Source organism: Semicossyphus pulcher, unplaced genomic scaffold, assembly GCF_022749685.1.
Source record: "Semicossyphus pulcher isolate SPU_LCO1_2020_fin unplaced genomic scaffold, fSemPul1.0.p SCAF_2, whole genome shotgun sequence".
NCBI lineage: Eukaryota > Metazoa > Chordata > Actinopteri > Labriformes > Labridae > Semicossyphus > Semicossyphus pulcher.
The window spans coordinates 35,438,034-35,452,516 of NW_027211693.1; the positions used below are offsets into that span (position 1 = coordinate 35,438,034).

Here is a 14,483-nt window from a genome sequence, read left to right on the forward strand (position 1 = left end):
AAAAACCCTGTGTGTATTTAAAAATATAAAAACTGGCTGAACTCTGTTTAGCTTGATGAGTTTCAGAGCCCTTTTATTTTGTGTGATGGCTGAGTAGCATGGTATTATGTGCACTATTTGTCCTGAAATCAAATAACAATGACAGTCTTGTGAAAAAGGCCCATTTGTTGTCCACAGTGCCAGCACTTCTGTGTGTGACCAAGAGATTTGTTTTATAACAGTATAGCTATTTAAGGGAGAGTAAATGTTGGTGTGTCAGAAATTCTCACTTTTCTTATAACTTTTCAAAACATGATCCCAGGCTGCTAGATTTAGCTGCATAAAGCTTTTAATTTTCTTTAAGGATCTTCTCTTCACTTCACTTTAGAGAAAGTTAGCTAGGCTTGCCATCTAGTTTAGCTCCAAGCGAGGCTAAACATGTTTATTACTGCAACAAGTCTTCACAGACATTACAGTAAAATGAATGCAAAGAGTACAGATGCCAAATGAATACATTATTAAATATCATGGATTACAGACAGAGATTTAAGTTATGTGCACCATGACTCTTTTGCAGTAATCCTTTCAGAGTAGGCTATGAGCAGAACGAGGAGGATAAAAGCATTCACTCATCCACTTTTCCCCACTCACAATCAACAGATTTCTATGTATAGGACAATACAGTGCTGTTACTAGCGTAATTGCTGCTTTCTCAATGCAATGCAATGATGCATTGCATCATAACCATACGTATGTAGTACATAGTGCTGGGTTAGTGAACATTGATTGTACACTTCTATATACTATGAGTGCATAATATAGCATAAAATAACTCTCGCTATACATTTGGAATGCACAAGAAAATGGGAAAGAGTAGTAAGTGACTTCTGACACAGCCTAGGTTATATAGTACATATCCTGCAGTTATAGAATAAGTAACTAATAGTTATGAAATAACTATCAATCAAATATCAATCAATCAATCAAATTTTATTTGTATAGCGCCAAATCATAACCAGAGTTATCTCGAGACACTTTAAAAGAAGAGCAGGTCTAGACCGACTCTTTGTTATATTATTTAAAGAGAGGCCCAACATGAATCACCATGAGTAGCACTTAGCAATTCTGCACATTGGCAGAACAACTTCCTTTGAACAGGCAGAAACCTCGAGCAGAACCAGACTCATGTTGAACAGCCATCTGCCTCGACTGGATGGGCCGAAAATGGGATAGAAGGAGATGCAGGATAGAGACAGGCAAAGAGAGCAACAACAACATATGTTCTTGTTACAACAACAACAACAACAGGTAATACATACTTATGGTTATGATGCCAGTAATAGTGGTACACTAGTGTAAAGATTATCAAGAACAGCATAGTTATGATAAAGGCTGTAATAATAATAATTGTAATGTCAACAGGTCTACTATTAGCATTAGCAGCAACAATAATGATACTATGGGGAAGACTGATATCAGCAGTTGTTGCAGTCGAGCAGGTCCACAGCAGCAGGTGGTCTGCAGCAACGATCCCCAGGAACCTACAAGAGTGTTTCCTCATGATATTACCCAGAGGAAGCATATATAAAGGGAAAAGAATCGGTCAAAGTTCAGAACCTTGTGGTACTCCATGACTAACTTTGGTGTGCATGAACATTAACAAACTGAGATCGATCTGATAAATAAGATTTAAACCAACTGAATGCAGATCCTGTAATGAACATTAACTGTTCTAGTCTCTGTAACAGGATGTGATGGTCTATCGTGTCAAAAGCGGCAATAAGATCTAACAGGACGAGTACAGAGAGAAGTCCTCTGTCTGAAGCATTAAGTACATCATTTGAAACTCGTACAAGGGCTGTCTCAGTGCTATGCTGGAGTCTAAATCCTGACTGAAAGTCTCAAGCCTCGTATAAACTGTTGTTTTGAAAAAAGGTAAAACTACAGTTTATTTTTTTGTTGTAAGATCCCAATTTGTTACCTTGTTATTCCATACCTTCACATCTTTTTTTCGCAGTACCTAAATATATGTAATGGTACTTACTGTATTTGGTACATCATAGAGGGTATTAATAGTGAAAAATATTTTTTTTACCTATTTACCTACTGGGAACACTAACTGCCTTCTTTACCACATCCTCATTCAATATTACACAGCCAGCTGATTAGTCCTGTGCAAATTATTATCTGAAGTACAGAAACCAGTATAGGCCCCATAAATGTGAAATATTTATTGCCCTAGTTTTTGGTGCTTCACTTTGGATGTGAATTTAGGTTATGAGTTATGTCCTGGATGTTTAGCTTAATTAATCAAGAGTCCATTTAGTTTTCATTGTCATATTATTGTCATTGTCATATTATCTCAACCAAATCTTTCTTCAGAGTTGAAACTGATGCTGGATCTGTTAACACTCATTTGTAGTGTCATCACAAGGTTTTACTTTTATCAAGGAAATCCAAAACATAGTATGCACTATAAGCATGCTAATATATGTTGCACCTTGTATTTTGTTTCAATGGAACTTGTTCTGTTGTAGTAGGCATTTGTAACTGGAGTGGTAAAAAGGTGCTTTATCTTCTACTGAATGCTGCAAGCTCACCTAGTGTTCATTTCTTTTCTGAATGCATTGGCTTTTCTATGCGGATAGATGATGTTTTTGCTGGCAATTTGTTTTGTATTTTTGCTTGGCTTTGTTAGCAACACAGTTGCTTCTGATGACAATGAAGATGACAATACTTTCAGAGATGGGATTTAACTGCAGCTTAATAAGTTCATACTTGAATAATTCCTAATTTTCATTTGGATTTTTCCAGGCGCAGCTAGATCGCATCGCTCAGCAAGGGAGGATGGTGACACCTAAACCCCGCACTAGCTACCACAATTTTCCACTTTTGATCACAGCCAAACCCAACCATCCATCTCCACATAGACCCTACATTCCCAAACCAGCAGCTACAGCTTCTTACTCCTACACCATGCAATCTTTGAAGCCTGCTAAACCCTCATCATCCCCATTCTCTGGTTTCATCCTGACCCCTCGTCCTTACCACCCCACCACCCCAGGGGCACAGTATGGAGGTCGGTGGCCTGTTGGAGGTAAGAGCATTAGTGAAAAGACATAGGCTATGTATTTCATGGAATGCGAAATAGAGCAGTATATTTTAAACTATTTTAATCAGTCCTTATTACATTATTTTTTATGTTTCATCATGTCTGTAGCAAGACGAATCAGCTCTCGGCGGCCCACAGCTGCACCTCCATTTCCATGGGTGTTGGGAGGTGAAGGTGGTGGGGTAAAGGCCCGTATAACCACTGTAACAACAGCTAGTGTGTCAGTACTGGCAGAAAGTGATGTATTCCTACCCTGCAAAGCAACAGGGAATCCAGGACCTAACATTGCATGGACGAAAGTCTCCACAGGTAAGAAGCAGAGAGCCAAAAACAAAAAGAGTCACAGTCTTTGTAAGGCTGTCTGCTCAATCATCCCCTTGGCCCCCTGGTCAGGTCTGCCTGACTATGTCTGTCTTGACTCCATTGACAGAACGTCATAGAAATACTTTTTAAATATTCCATTATTACTCACAATAATCAAGATTCTGAATTTAAGTCTCTCTCTTATCATTTCTTTTTTTCCTTTCTGTCTCCACTCAGGTGCCACAATCCCAGCCAACACCAAACATGGAACCCGCTTTGAAGTCTTAAAAGATGGAACCTTTGTTATTAAAAACATCCAGCTACAGGATAGAGGCCAGTACCTATGCACGGCACAGAACAGGTTCGGGTCAGATCGCATTGTCACCACCTTAGCTGTCCAGACCGAGGCTCCCAAGATCCAGCCCCCAAAGTCAACAAAGATAGCTGTCTATTTAGGGAAAAGTGTTACTCTTGACTGCCTTGCTTCAGGAAAACCACCTTCCCAAATGTCCTGGATTCTACCTGACAGGACATTTGTGCGTGAAGTGGGGACTGTTCACACTCTTCTTTCTCCAATGTCTCTGCTTCAAAATGGAACCCTGCAAATTCATTCTTCCAACTTCTCCAGCAAAGGGGACTATAAATGTATTGCAAGCAATGCAGCAGGTGCTGATACCATAACTTATCACCTCCATGTGGCAGCTCTGCCTCCAAGCATCAGTGAAGGAGTAACGGATACTGTGATCATTCAGCCAGGTATAGTACCGAATTTGGAAGTCATGCAAACAGAAAACCTCCCCAAACTTCCTTCAATATAAATTAAATGTTGGCAAATTAACTACAAGTAATCTAAAGTAATACATTTTTTAACAGGAAGGAGTGTGTATGTCCACTGCTCTGTGAAGGGTGAACCAGTGCCCACTTTGAAATGGATGCTTCCAGCTGGTGTAAATGTTAAGCCTTCACAGTTTCTCGGACGCCGGCTTTTTGTCTTTCCCAATGGGACACTGTTTGTGAAAAACATTTCGCCAGCTGATGCTGGGAGGTATTTGCAATTCTTTTTATTTTGCCCTCGCAGATGCGTCATACTGCATAGCTAGACAGATAGCTAACACAAGACTCAGTAGGCTGTACTTGTCATTAAGTGTGGTTTACTGAAGCCCTATTGTGAAACTGCAAGCAAAAAAACAGAGAAGAATATATGACACCTTAAACATTAACAATGAAATACTAGCACACACATATTACAATGATTTTCATGTTTACAGGTTTCCAAATGATGTAAGTAACTGTAAGACGATGCCACATACAGACAAACTAAGCTATATCTGCATTAGTAATGTAATAGCTTAGAAAGCAGCCTCTGCCAGCTTTTAGCTTAATTGGTTAGCACAGCAGCTTGTTAGCTCATCTCAAACTGTCAATAATAAATCCTTTTAACAGCATTTTTTGAAGCACATAACTAACATAGCTTGACGCATATAATATTGAAGTGTAATTATAACAATACTCACAGACAGATCTACTCAAGGTTCAAACCAAAATCTCTGTGTGACTGCACTGAGCCTGCATGTGCACTGCTCGGCCGTCCTGTGTAAACTAAAAAACATGGACGATTCAGCTATTTGGGAAGAACCTTAAAGGTGCAGTACCTCCTCCTGCCCGATGTCAGTAACTTACAGCAAGAACTAAGAGATGTCAACACACTTTCAATTTATGTTCATACGAGTTAGTCTATGCACTGGTTGAATTTCTGGTTTAATATAGGTACGGAAATTATTTTATAATAAGTCATAGCTTGTGTTAAAGCTGACCCACCTAGCTAATCTGAATGTATCCCTAATCACTTAACCTTGCCAGACAATTATCTCAGTCAGTTAGGCCCAAAGCTGCAGAGGGACATCAAGTGTTGTTGTTGTTTTAATTTTAAATAAATAATCGTTACAAACACACAGAGTGTTTTTATTATAATCGGGGTCAGGATGAGGGAATGATGGAGGTGAATGAGATCATGCAACTGTAGAACTGCAGAAGATAAGTGTAGCTTATCGGGGGGGGCAGAAGGAGCAGAAGGAACTTGCGTGGAGGCTTGAAGCTGGCTGGTTAGTGAGCAGAGATACAGGGAGAATTCCAGGTGAATAGAGAAACTGTTTTGTAAAGCATAAGACTGTAAATATGAGTACACAATCAATACAAGACAATGGAGGTTCTTCAAGTCAAGTTATATATACATAACCAAAGACGGTAAACGTCCAATTAAATTTTGTGAACCCCAAGTCCATGTAAGAATTAGATTATGTCTTCATTGCAGCATTCACTGCAATTTTGAGCAGGGTGCTCTGTCTGGCCAAGGCTGAAATATTTTAACAAGCATTGGATGGAAGTCCATTAAATAGTGTGCAGACGTTCATAGTCCACAGAAGATGAATCCTACTCACTTTGGTGATCCTTAGAGCTTTCTTTTTTCTTTTTTTCACTTCTCACTTTAAATGGCATACAACAGTAGCTAAATATAGGGAGGCATTCTATATTGCCTTTGATGTCAGAGATTTTGTACGATCAGGCAAAGTATTCAAAGTATTCAACCAAAATAATACCAAGATGTCTGTTTAGAAAAAAATAAGTAGACTGCTGTCGATCCTTCCACAGGTATGAGTGTTTGGCCACTAATGCTGTGGGCATTGCAAAAAGAACCATCCAGTTGGAGGTGAGGACAGATTTTCCCTCCGTCACCCTCCAGTCTCCACCTCCTCTTCCTATCCCTCACTCCCATTACCATGGTGCTCCATCTCGCCAGCACTCTGTCTCGGCTATGTACGGTTCTGCTGTCTACCTCCACTGTCCAGAGTCTACTGGATCCACGAGAGGAACAATCTGGCAGTTACCCTCCAAGACCATCATGGAACATCAATACAGGTAACTTTTGTAAATTAATGAATTCATATAATGCTGAGAAAATTATAAATCCATGAAAAGGTTTGGGTTTTCAACATACTGGACTGACTTTCTCTTCCTTATCTGCCTGCAGTCCAGAGAGACCAATCAAAGTTTTCAGTAATGGAACACTGAGAATTCTTCAGCTAACAGAGCTGGATGGTGGAAATTATCTGTGTTTCTTTCAGCGGCCCAATGGGGAGGACATAGAACTCTTCCAGGTATGAACGGGACGGATCATGACTTCAGACAAAAGTCTGCAAGTATTTACAAGCATTCACAAGGATTTTCTCATCTTACAAGTTTCTTAATGTATTTGCCAATACACCTTTATGTTTTTGCTTAACAGGTGGAGGTGGTAATGACCCCTCCTAGAATTGAACATGTGAGGACTGTGCAGACCAGTGTCACCTTTGGAGAAAATTTCCAGGTAGCTTTGGGGGGCTATCTCAGAGCTTTTTTAAAATAAGATACGCTGGGTCAGACATGTTAGACACGTTTCCATATCACATTTTCTACTATATTGTATTGATTTTTAGGCCACTGTATGATTATATATGTATGTATATATTTGATTTCAAATAAAGTCATCAGGGATATCATGGGGCGGCTGTGGCTCAGTGGTAGAGTCGGTCATCTTTTAATCGGAAGGTCAAAGGTTCGATCCCCAGCTCCCTCAGGCTACATGTCGCAGTGTCCTTGGGCAAGACACTGAACCCCAAATTGCTCCCGGTAGCATAGACAACGGGTATTAATGTGATATCTGATTGACAGTTGGGCATTTTACGTAGCAGCCTCTGCCATCAGTGTGTGTGTGTGTGTGACTGGGATATGTAGTGTAAAAGCAGCTTTGAGTGGTCGCAAAGACTAGAAAAGCGCTATATAAGTACAGTTAGTTTATCAAAACTATTGATTTTTATTGACTGTTTTTTTTATGGCCACCTGGGGCAGCAGAAAAAGCTGTTAACATAAAGTTGACATTTTTTTACCTCATAAAGTTTATTTACATAAGTAAAGATTCAATTTACACATGCACTTAATACAAAGTGAATACATTTATTTGTAGTGTCTATAGTCAATATTTCTCTTATAACTGTAAAACATCTCACAACTCCTGTGGGAAATGTCTTTATTAAGAAATGAGCCTAGATCACCTACTTTCCCTCCTAACACTACCACTTTCACTAATTCTGTCGCTTTCTTTCATTTTAGGTGGACTGTGTTGCAACTGGCCTCCCTGATCCAGATGTGTCCTGGAGTCTTCCAGATGGAACTTTAATAAACAACGCACTTCAATCAGACGACAGTGGCCTTCGCAACCGCCGCTATGTTATTTTCGGCAATGGAACTTTACTTCTCCAGCAAATGGGCAAAAAGGATGAAGGTGACTATACTTGTTATGCCAAGAACAAACTAGGAAAGGACGAAAAAAAAGTAAGCGTCAAGCTGGGACCCAATGCTCCAAAAATTAGATTAAAACTACAATCACAGGTGACAGTCAAGTTAGGACAATCAGCCAAATTGAATTGCCAGGCTACAGGTGAACCAACACCAATGATTACGTGGATCTCACCAAGAAATGATGTGATATCAATCTCATCGGACAAATTTCAGATCATGGATGATGGGATGCTTGTGGTGAAAAAAGTAATTCTGGCTGACGAAGGTAAATATGCATGTGTAGCACGAAATTTGGCTGGTGATGATGTTAAAAACATGAAGCTTGAAGTAGAACCACAGGAACCCTTTATCAATGGCATGAAAGGGAAGAGCACCACAAGGGTTTTGGCTGTTTCCTACCAAACAGCGCTTCTGGATTGCAGAGTGGAAGGGAAACCAAAACCAAGAGTCTGGTGGGTAACCTCTAATGGCCACCCGCTCCCAACACCCTACCTGGGCGGTCGCTTTCAAGTCCATTTGAACGGAAGCTTAGAGCTGAGAGGGGTGAGGAAAACAGATGAAGGAAAGTATATGTGTCTGGCTAAAAACAATCTTGGTGAAGCCTCTATTTTGTTTGAATTTGACGTGGCATCACTAGCCGAGAAACCAAGTTTTGCTGTTCCCAATATTGAAATCTTACCATTAAAGCAAGATAGTGGGCCACTGATCCTGGAGTGCCCAGCTCGTGGCAAGCCAAAACCAGAGTTTGCCTGGGTTCTACCCAATGGGACAATATTAACGCCTGGTGTTCGACTCCAACGTTTCACACATTATCTGGGTAATGGAACTCTACAGATCTTTCCAGCTGTTGCAAGTGATAAGGGAGTATACCGTTGCCTAGCAAAAAATGTGGCAGGACAAGCTGAAAAACGTTATGCAGTGGAGGCGGGCAAAAAGCCAGTGATCAGAGGATCTACAGGTATGTTTTTGCATTTAACTCTTGTACTTTATTTAATTTGCCTGTTTTGTGAGCTGCTGTAATGAGTACATTTCCCATGTGGGCATCAATAAAGCTGATCTTATTTAAAATTATGAAGTAAAAATGTCTATAATATAGTCAATAAATAGGCTAAAGGCGTTTCTTAAACCTTTTGTAAATTCAGTGTGAAGGTCCTGAAGAAGGTCATATCTCTCTTAGTCAAGAAGGCAACAAAATTAGCTGTCAGCTTATCCTTGATTCATTTTCAGCTGGCTGAGCTCAAACTTGAAGATTCACCTCATTATTGAGTTGGATTGAGTTCCGATCACATTTCCACCACAAATGAAGTGGTTCAGAAATATGTTGTGACCAGACAGAGACCACTTCCACTAGAGGGTATATGAGCAGTTGTTTAGGTCCACACCCAAAGATGTTTACTGTATAGAGATCTGCCCAAACAAGTTATATTAAAGGAGAAGCCTGACTAAAAAATTCAGGTTTGATAAAGCCCTAAAAGAATATAAAGAACCAATGCAAAATCTGGCAATACTGCCTTATTTGTATTTTTAGTTGTATAAATCATTTTAGGCAAAATTGACTTGCTGTTGTCATTCTAATTTTCCAGGGGGGATGAAGATCACTTACGGCCTAAATCTCAATTTACCATGCAGTGTGGACAGCTGGCCGCAGGCGTCAATCACGTGGAACCTACCTAATGGTCTTGTTTTGGACAAACCTCAAACTGTGGGCCGAATAAGTTTACTCTCCAATGGGACCCTCCAACTCAGGCAGGTGTCCACTTTTGACAAAGGAACGTATATCTGTAGAGCCTCCAACTCTTTTGGCTCGTCAACACTATCCTACCCAGTTTCAGTGATGGTTTTCCCACCTCACATCACAAACACACTGACCTCAATTACAAGAGCCAGCCGGGGATCACCGGTGACGTTAAATTGTGTTGCGACTGGTATTCCCAAGCCAGATATTTCATGGACATTGCCTGGACGCACAACGCTGGTTCCACATAACCGTTTCACAGTTCAAGGAGGGATTCATATGACAGAAGAGGGCAGTCTGTTCATCCAGAACCCTGTACTTATGAACTCTGGCATTTACAAATGCAACGCTAAAAATGCCCTTGGAACAGACTTTAAATCTACTTACCTACAAGTGGTCTGAGTGACAATTATAAGTATTTTATCAGGAAAAATACAACTTAAGAATTTGATTTCATGGCATAACAAAAAAACTCTTGGGAGAACTTTAAAACTGTGTGACTGAGGGCTTGGCTTGAGTAACCTTGAAAAGCAGTTTCCACTGAACAATGTCTCAAGGTTTCAGATGTGGAAGTCTTATCAAATATTTCACTTTTCGGGGTGTTTTACTGCCGTTTTTTGCTTTACTGTTTAAATAATGCATATGTTTTTTTTATTATACTGATCTCTCTGACCTTAAAATACACCACCTTTTCTTAAATGTTTGTTCAAAGCATTGCCTCTCTGACCTCTATGGTCTTTTCATATCATTATATTTTCACACTGCACATCATTGTTAAATTTGACATTATATTACAATTTTACGCTGCTTTAAACTGCTTGTTCCGCAAATGAAATAACCTATAATTCTTCTCTCTGTGGGATTATATATGATACCTAAATGTAATGTGTACTTCTTGTATGATTTGTATTGTCCTTGTGCTGGTAGAATCACAGTTCATAGTGATTATAGCTGTACATTACAAATACAATTACTCTGTTGCTGACATCACAGATTGGACACGAAACACTTACAATTCATAAACATGTAGAGAAGTTGAGTGTTAGAATTATCGCATGTGGGTAAATCATCCACCATATACTTGTGTGTCATTGTGTGTATGTGCCATATTTTTCAATAAGCAATGACTCTTTTGTTTCAAATGTAAATTCCCTATATTGCTGCTTTACCATGTGTATTAGTAAATAAATCACTGAATGTATCAATGTCATTTATCCAATTCATAAAGTAATTGCTCACAATAGTTATGATGTGAGCTTACTGTAGGCCTACTTATTAAGACTATTAAGGGACACCAATACAAAACAAAGGTGCACATATTGTCATATACATGATTTATAACTATGTGATTGTTGCCTTATTTTTGCTGTAACAAAACAACAAGGGAATTTTGTAATTGAGTTTTACATGATGAGTATTAATTCATTTTATGCCTAGCTGTTAAGGCATAAGGTTATGGTTACACCAGCTTTTCAGTTTTTTTGCTCACTCCTGCAGCGATAACAAACAAACAACACAACTATGTGACAAAACACCCCTGTGATTTTGTTGAAACTGGAACATATTTTGTGGAGAAATGGTTTCTGATACATAGCTTTGCTAAAGTACCTGCAAGGAGCCACAATCTGGTTCAAAAATCCCCACCTTGCTACTGTATTCCCTGTCATCTAACTGACCTTTGTTGGTCTTGGGGCTGTGTTCGTGTGGCCTTGTCTCCCTCTGTGACCTGAAAACTTTGTTCTCCGGTTGGCCCAGATCAACTTTTTGAATTATTTTGTACATAATATATGTTTCATCAAAATCCATTTCCATTTACCTCAACAATGTGTTTTTTACTTTACATTATTTATGTGAGCTTCCATCTGTGTCCGTCATTGGTAAGGAATAATGCCCGACAAAGTGTCTATTATCAGGTTTTTATGGACACTGTGGCTCGATGGGCATTATGCAGTTTATATGGTCACTTGGTGAAAAAAAAGGACTGTGTTTCTCTAACAAGGTGTAACTCTGTGTCCCTGGTTACGCCTGACTAACACCTTAAACAGCCATTCCCACACCATTTATGTTGTAATGCAATGTAGACATTGTAAACGGACTGAAGTGATGTCATGAAATGAAACTTTAATCATGAAGCCTGATGCTCCTCTACAGCTCTGTGTTCATTAGTGAAATATATGAACTACACAGCAAATGGACAGATGATAGCTTGTGGAGATGGAGTTTATACTTTATAGTAACTGTGTGCGGAAATACAGGACGCAACATTTTTGAGCTATGAGACACACACACAAATCTGTGTCATATCTGCTCCTCTCCTAACGTCCTCCCCACACGGCACGATAACTCTGATAAACTACGCGTGGATCACCTGCGGTTCTTCTTATGCACAGCAAGTAGAGTTTTTATGCTTTACAAAGGTTGTTCATGGAAATACGGACAGATCGCGACCCTACTGAGTCAGGGGCAGAGCCTGAGAAACACACAGATCTGTGTCATCACTGCGCTGCATAATTAAACTCTGATAACTGTGGATCACTTGATTGTTAAACTGTGAAAAAATGCTTGTCGATATCGTATCTCTGACCCGCGCTGTCTCTCCCCCTCATCCGTCCAGGACCATCCTGTATTAAAAACTTCAATGTAGTCTTCTTACTGAATAAACACACTATCTGTCTGTGTTTCTGTGCACACTGTGTAAATCTACGTTTACACAGCTGGAGTGACATGAGACATAAATAAAAATAAATTTTTTAAGAGACACAGCAGGAAAATGTTAAATCAGACAGGAATGAGAGACGAGTGATCTCCCCTATCCGTGTGATCGTTGCCTTGGATACGGGCAGAGTGGGCGGTGCTTAATGTGGCCCAGGACACGTACGTACACACTACCAGACGTATGTAAATGCGTCCCAGACCACCTCTGTATGTGGCCTGAGTGATCGGATCTGAATGCGTCCTCAATCTGTCCTGGGAGCGTTCACACCTGTAGTTAAGGCTGTCCACTTGTGATCCGATCATGAAAACCACATGTTGATGCCAGGTGTGTTAAGGGCCTGAGTCACAGTGCAGCTCTTAGGGCACGTTGGCTCATCTTTGAGACAGAGAGCTCATGGTATGCTTGCAAGACATGCAAGATAAAGTAAATGTAATTTGATAGTCTGTTTAAAAACTCAGGAATGTCATTGTCCCAAAATCCACATGATGATTTTCACAAACAAATAGGGCATGTTTACTCTAGGCAGCAGCCTTAAGAGGTGAATTACATAGCAAATGGGGTGTGAGATGATTGCTTATGCAATCCAAAATATTAGTTAGCCTATTTCAGAGATGCAGTGTACTGTTTGCAGCTTGTATGTTACTGGTGACATCCTTTGGTGTTCAGAGGTTGAGGCTGATGTTGCTTATCCCTGTTAGGTAAAATGTTGGTTGTAGAACTGCATTGAAGCAATGTCACACTTGATTGTTCTGAACATCAGTGCTGTGATTATCTTCAGCCTGCCACCTTGTGCCTTGTGACAGAATAACAGCCTTGGTGATATTTAAGCAATATCACTTGAGAGAGAGTGATGCACATGTTAAAATGGTAATGGTAAGTGGAATGTACTTATATAGCACTTTTCTAGTCAACCACTCAAAGCTGCTTTTACACTACATGTCACATTCACACATTCACACACTGATGGCAAAGGCCTAAGTGCCCATCTCCAACCAGATCTATGCCCATTCATACATTCTTAAGTCATTTAGGAGAACCCAGTTGGATTTTTTTTCTGTTGACTGTCAGAGGACAGTGATGATAAGTGATCTCAGTTGTTGCCCTAGTCACCAAATGTATTTCATGCTTTATTACAAATGGTTGTTGTATTACAACCATATAGGAATGTGTGTAAACAGGAAATTGTGTTCATGTATGCATGCATCCAAATGTGTGTATGTATGTATCTAAATGCATGCTATATTTCACTGATGGTTTGTGTTCCCAAAAATGTCCCATTGAGCCTTGCTTCAAGACAAACAGGCCATTCAGTGAGGAAAAGGGGAGCTTTGTCAGACACAGGCATTGGGATTGTTTGACACAGCGAGAGTCTCTGTGTGTGTTTGTTGTGCGTGTTTGTGAGAAAGGGATTATGAGTGTCCCTTTGAGATAGAGAGTGTATGTCTCTGAGGAAGAGATTGTTTCAGTGTGTGAGGGATTGTTCAACACAGCAAGTGATGTGCCTCTATGTGTGACAGTGTTTTGTTTTTTGTGTCTGTGAGAAACATTGACTGAGAGAGGGAAAACTCAAAGTGTTTGAGGATTTCTGCCTGCATTTCAGTCTGATATCAACAAACAGGGAGTGATTTGTTGTTTTTCCTCATCCCTTTAGTCGAAATGGAAACAAAGCAGCTCAGACACAAGACAGCACTGTGCACAGCTATATTTCCTAAGGTGAGTGAGAAGGATTTTTTTTTTCTCACATTTTGTTTCAACGGTGAAAGAGTGGAAACTTATCGTAACAATGGCAAATGTGTCAGTAACTATTGGCTGGGTACACATGAACTCTTTGTACAGATATTCGTGGTCCCTAAGGGACGAGTAATGACTTTGTTGATTCTATAACTTTTTCTAAAGTCAGGGAATTATGATGTTGACATTTTATTTTTGGTCTTGATCACTATTGGATGGATTGCAATTAAATTTGTTTGACATTCATGTTCACTATGTGACTGTGTTGATCATCCTTCTTGCCCCATCACTAGATCAAAATTTTAATTTGTCTCAGTATTTTGGTTCATAACCAAATACATCCCAAACAAATGTTCAATGCTAATTACCCAATGCTAACTTGCTAACATGCTTTTCTAAAAGGGTCAACATGGTAAACATTGTACCTGTTAATAATCAACAAAATGATTGATGAAAAAGATAATGTGTTAGCCCAAAGCTGTTTGGCCTCTTGTTGTTGTTAGCTTATAACCAAGAGCCATGTAGCCAGGAAGGCAAGCTAGTATGAACTACGCTTCAGAATACCGGCTTTA

General features: G+C 39.7%; 1 protein-coding gene across 1 annotated transcript in view; it reads left to right on the forward strand.

The window, feature by feature from the left end:
* Nucleotides 1-10,622, forward strand: part of LOC138598314 (matrix-remodeling-associated protein 5) — a 28,274-nt gene extending 17,652 nt beyond the window's left edge. Inside the window, exons 8-16 of the mRNA XM_069670077.1 lie at nucleotides 2,794-3,076; nucleotides 3,200-3,400; nucleotides 3,632-4,150; nucleotides 4,268-4,439; nucleotides 6,044-6,310; nucleotides 6,423-6,549; nucleotides 6,678-6,758; nucleotides 7,541-8,687; nucleotides 9,313-10,622. Coding sequence (XP_069526178.1) covers nucleotides 2,794-3,076; nucleotides 3,200-3,400; nucleotides 3,632-4,150; nucleotides 4,268-4,439; nucleotides 6,044-6,310; nucleotides 6,423-6,549; nucleotides 6,678-6,758; nucleotides 7,541-8,687; nucleotides 9,313-9,866 — 3,351 coding nt within the window. The 3' untranslated portion in view covers nucleotides 9,867-10,622. The remainder of the gene's footprint in view (nucleotides 1-2,793; nucleotides 3,077-3,199; nucleotides 3,401-3,631; nucleotides 4,151-4,267; nucleotides 4,440-6,043; nucleotides 6,311-6,422; nucleotides 6,550-6,677; nucleotides 6,759-7,540; nucleotides 8,688-9,312) is intronic.
* The last annotated feature ends 3,861 nt before the right edge of the window (nucleotides 10,623-14,483 follow it).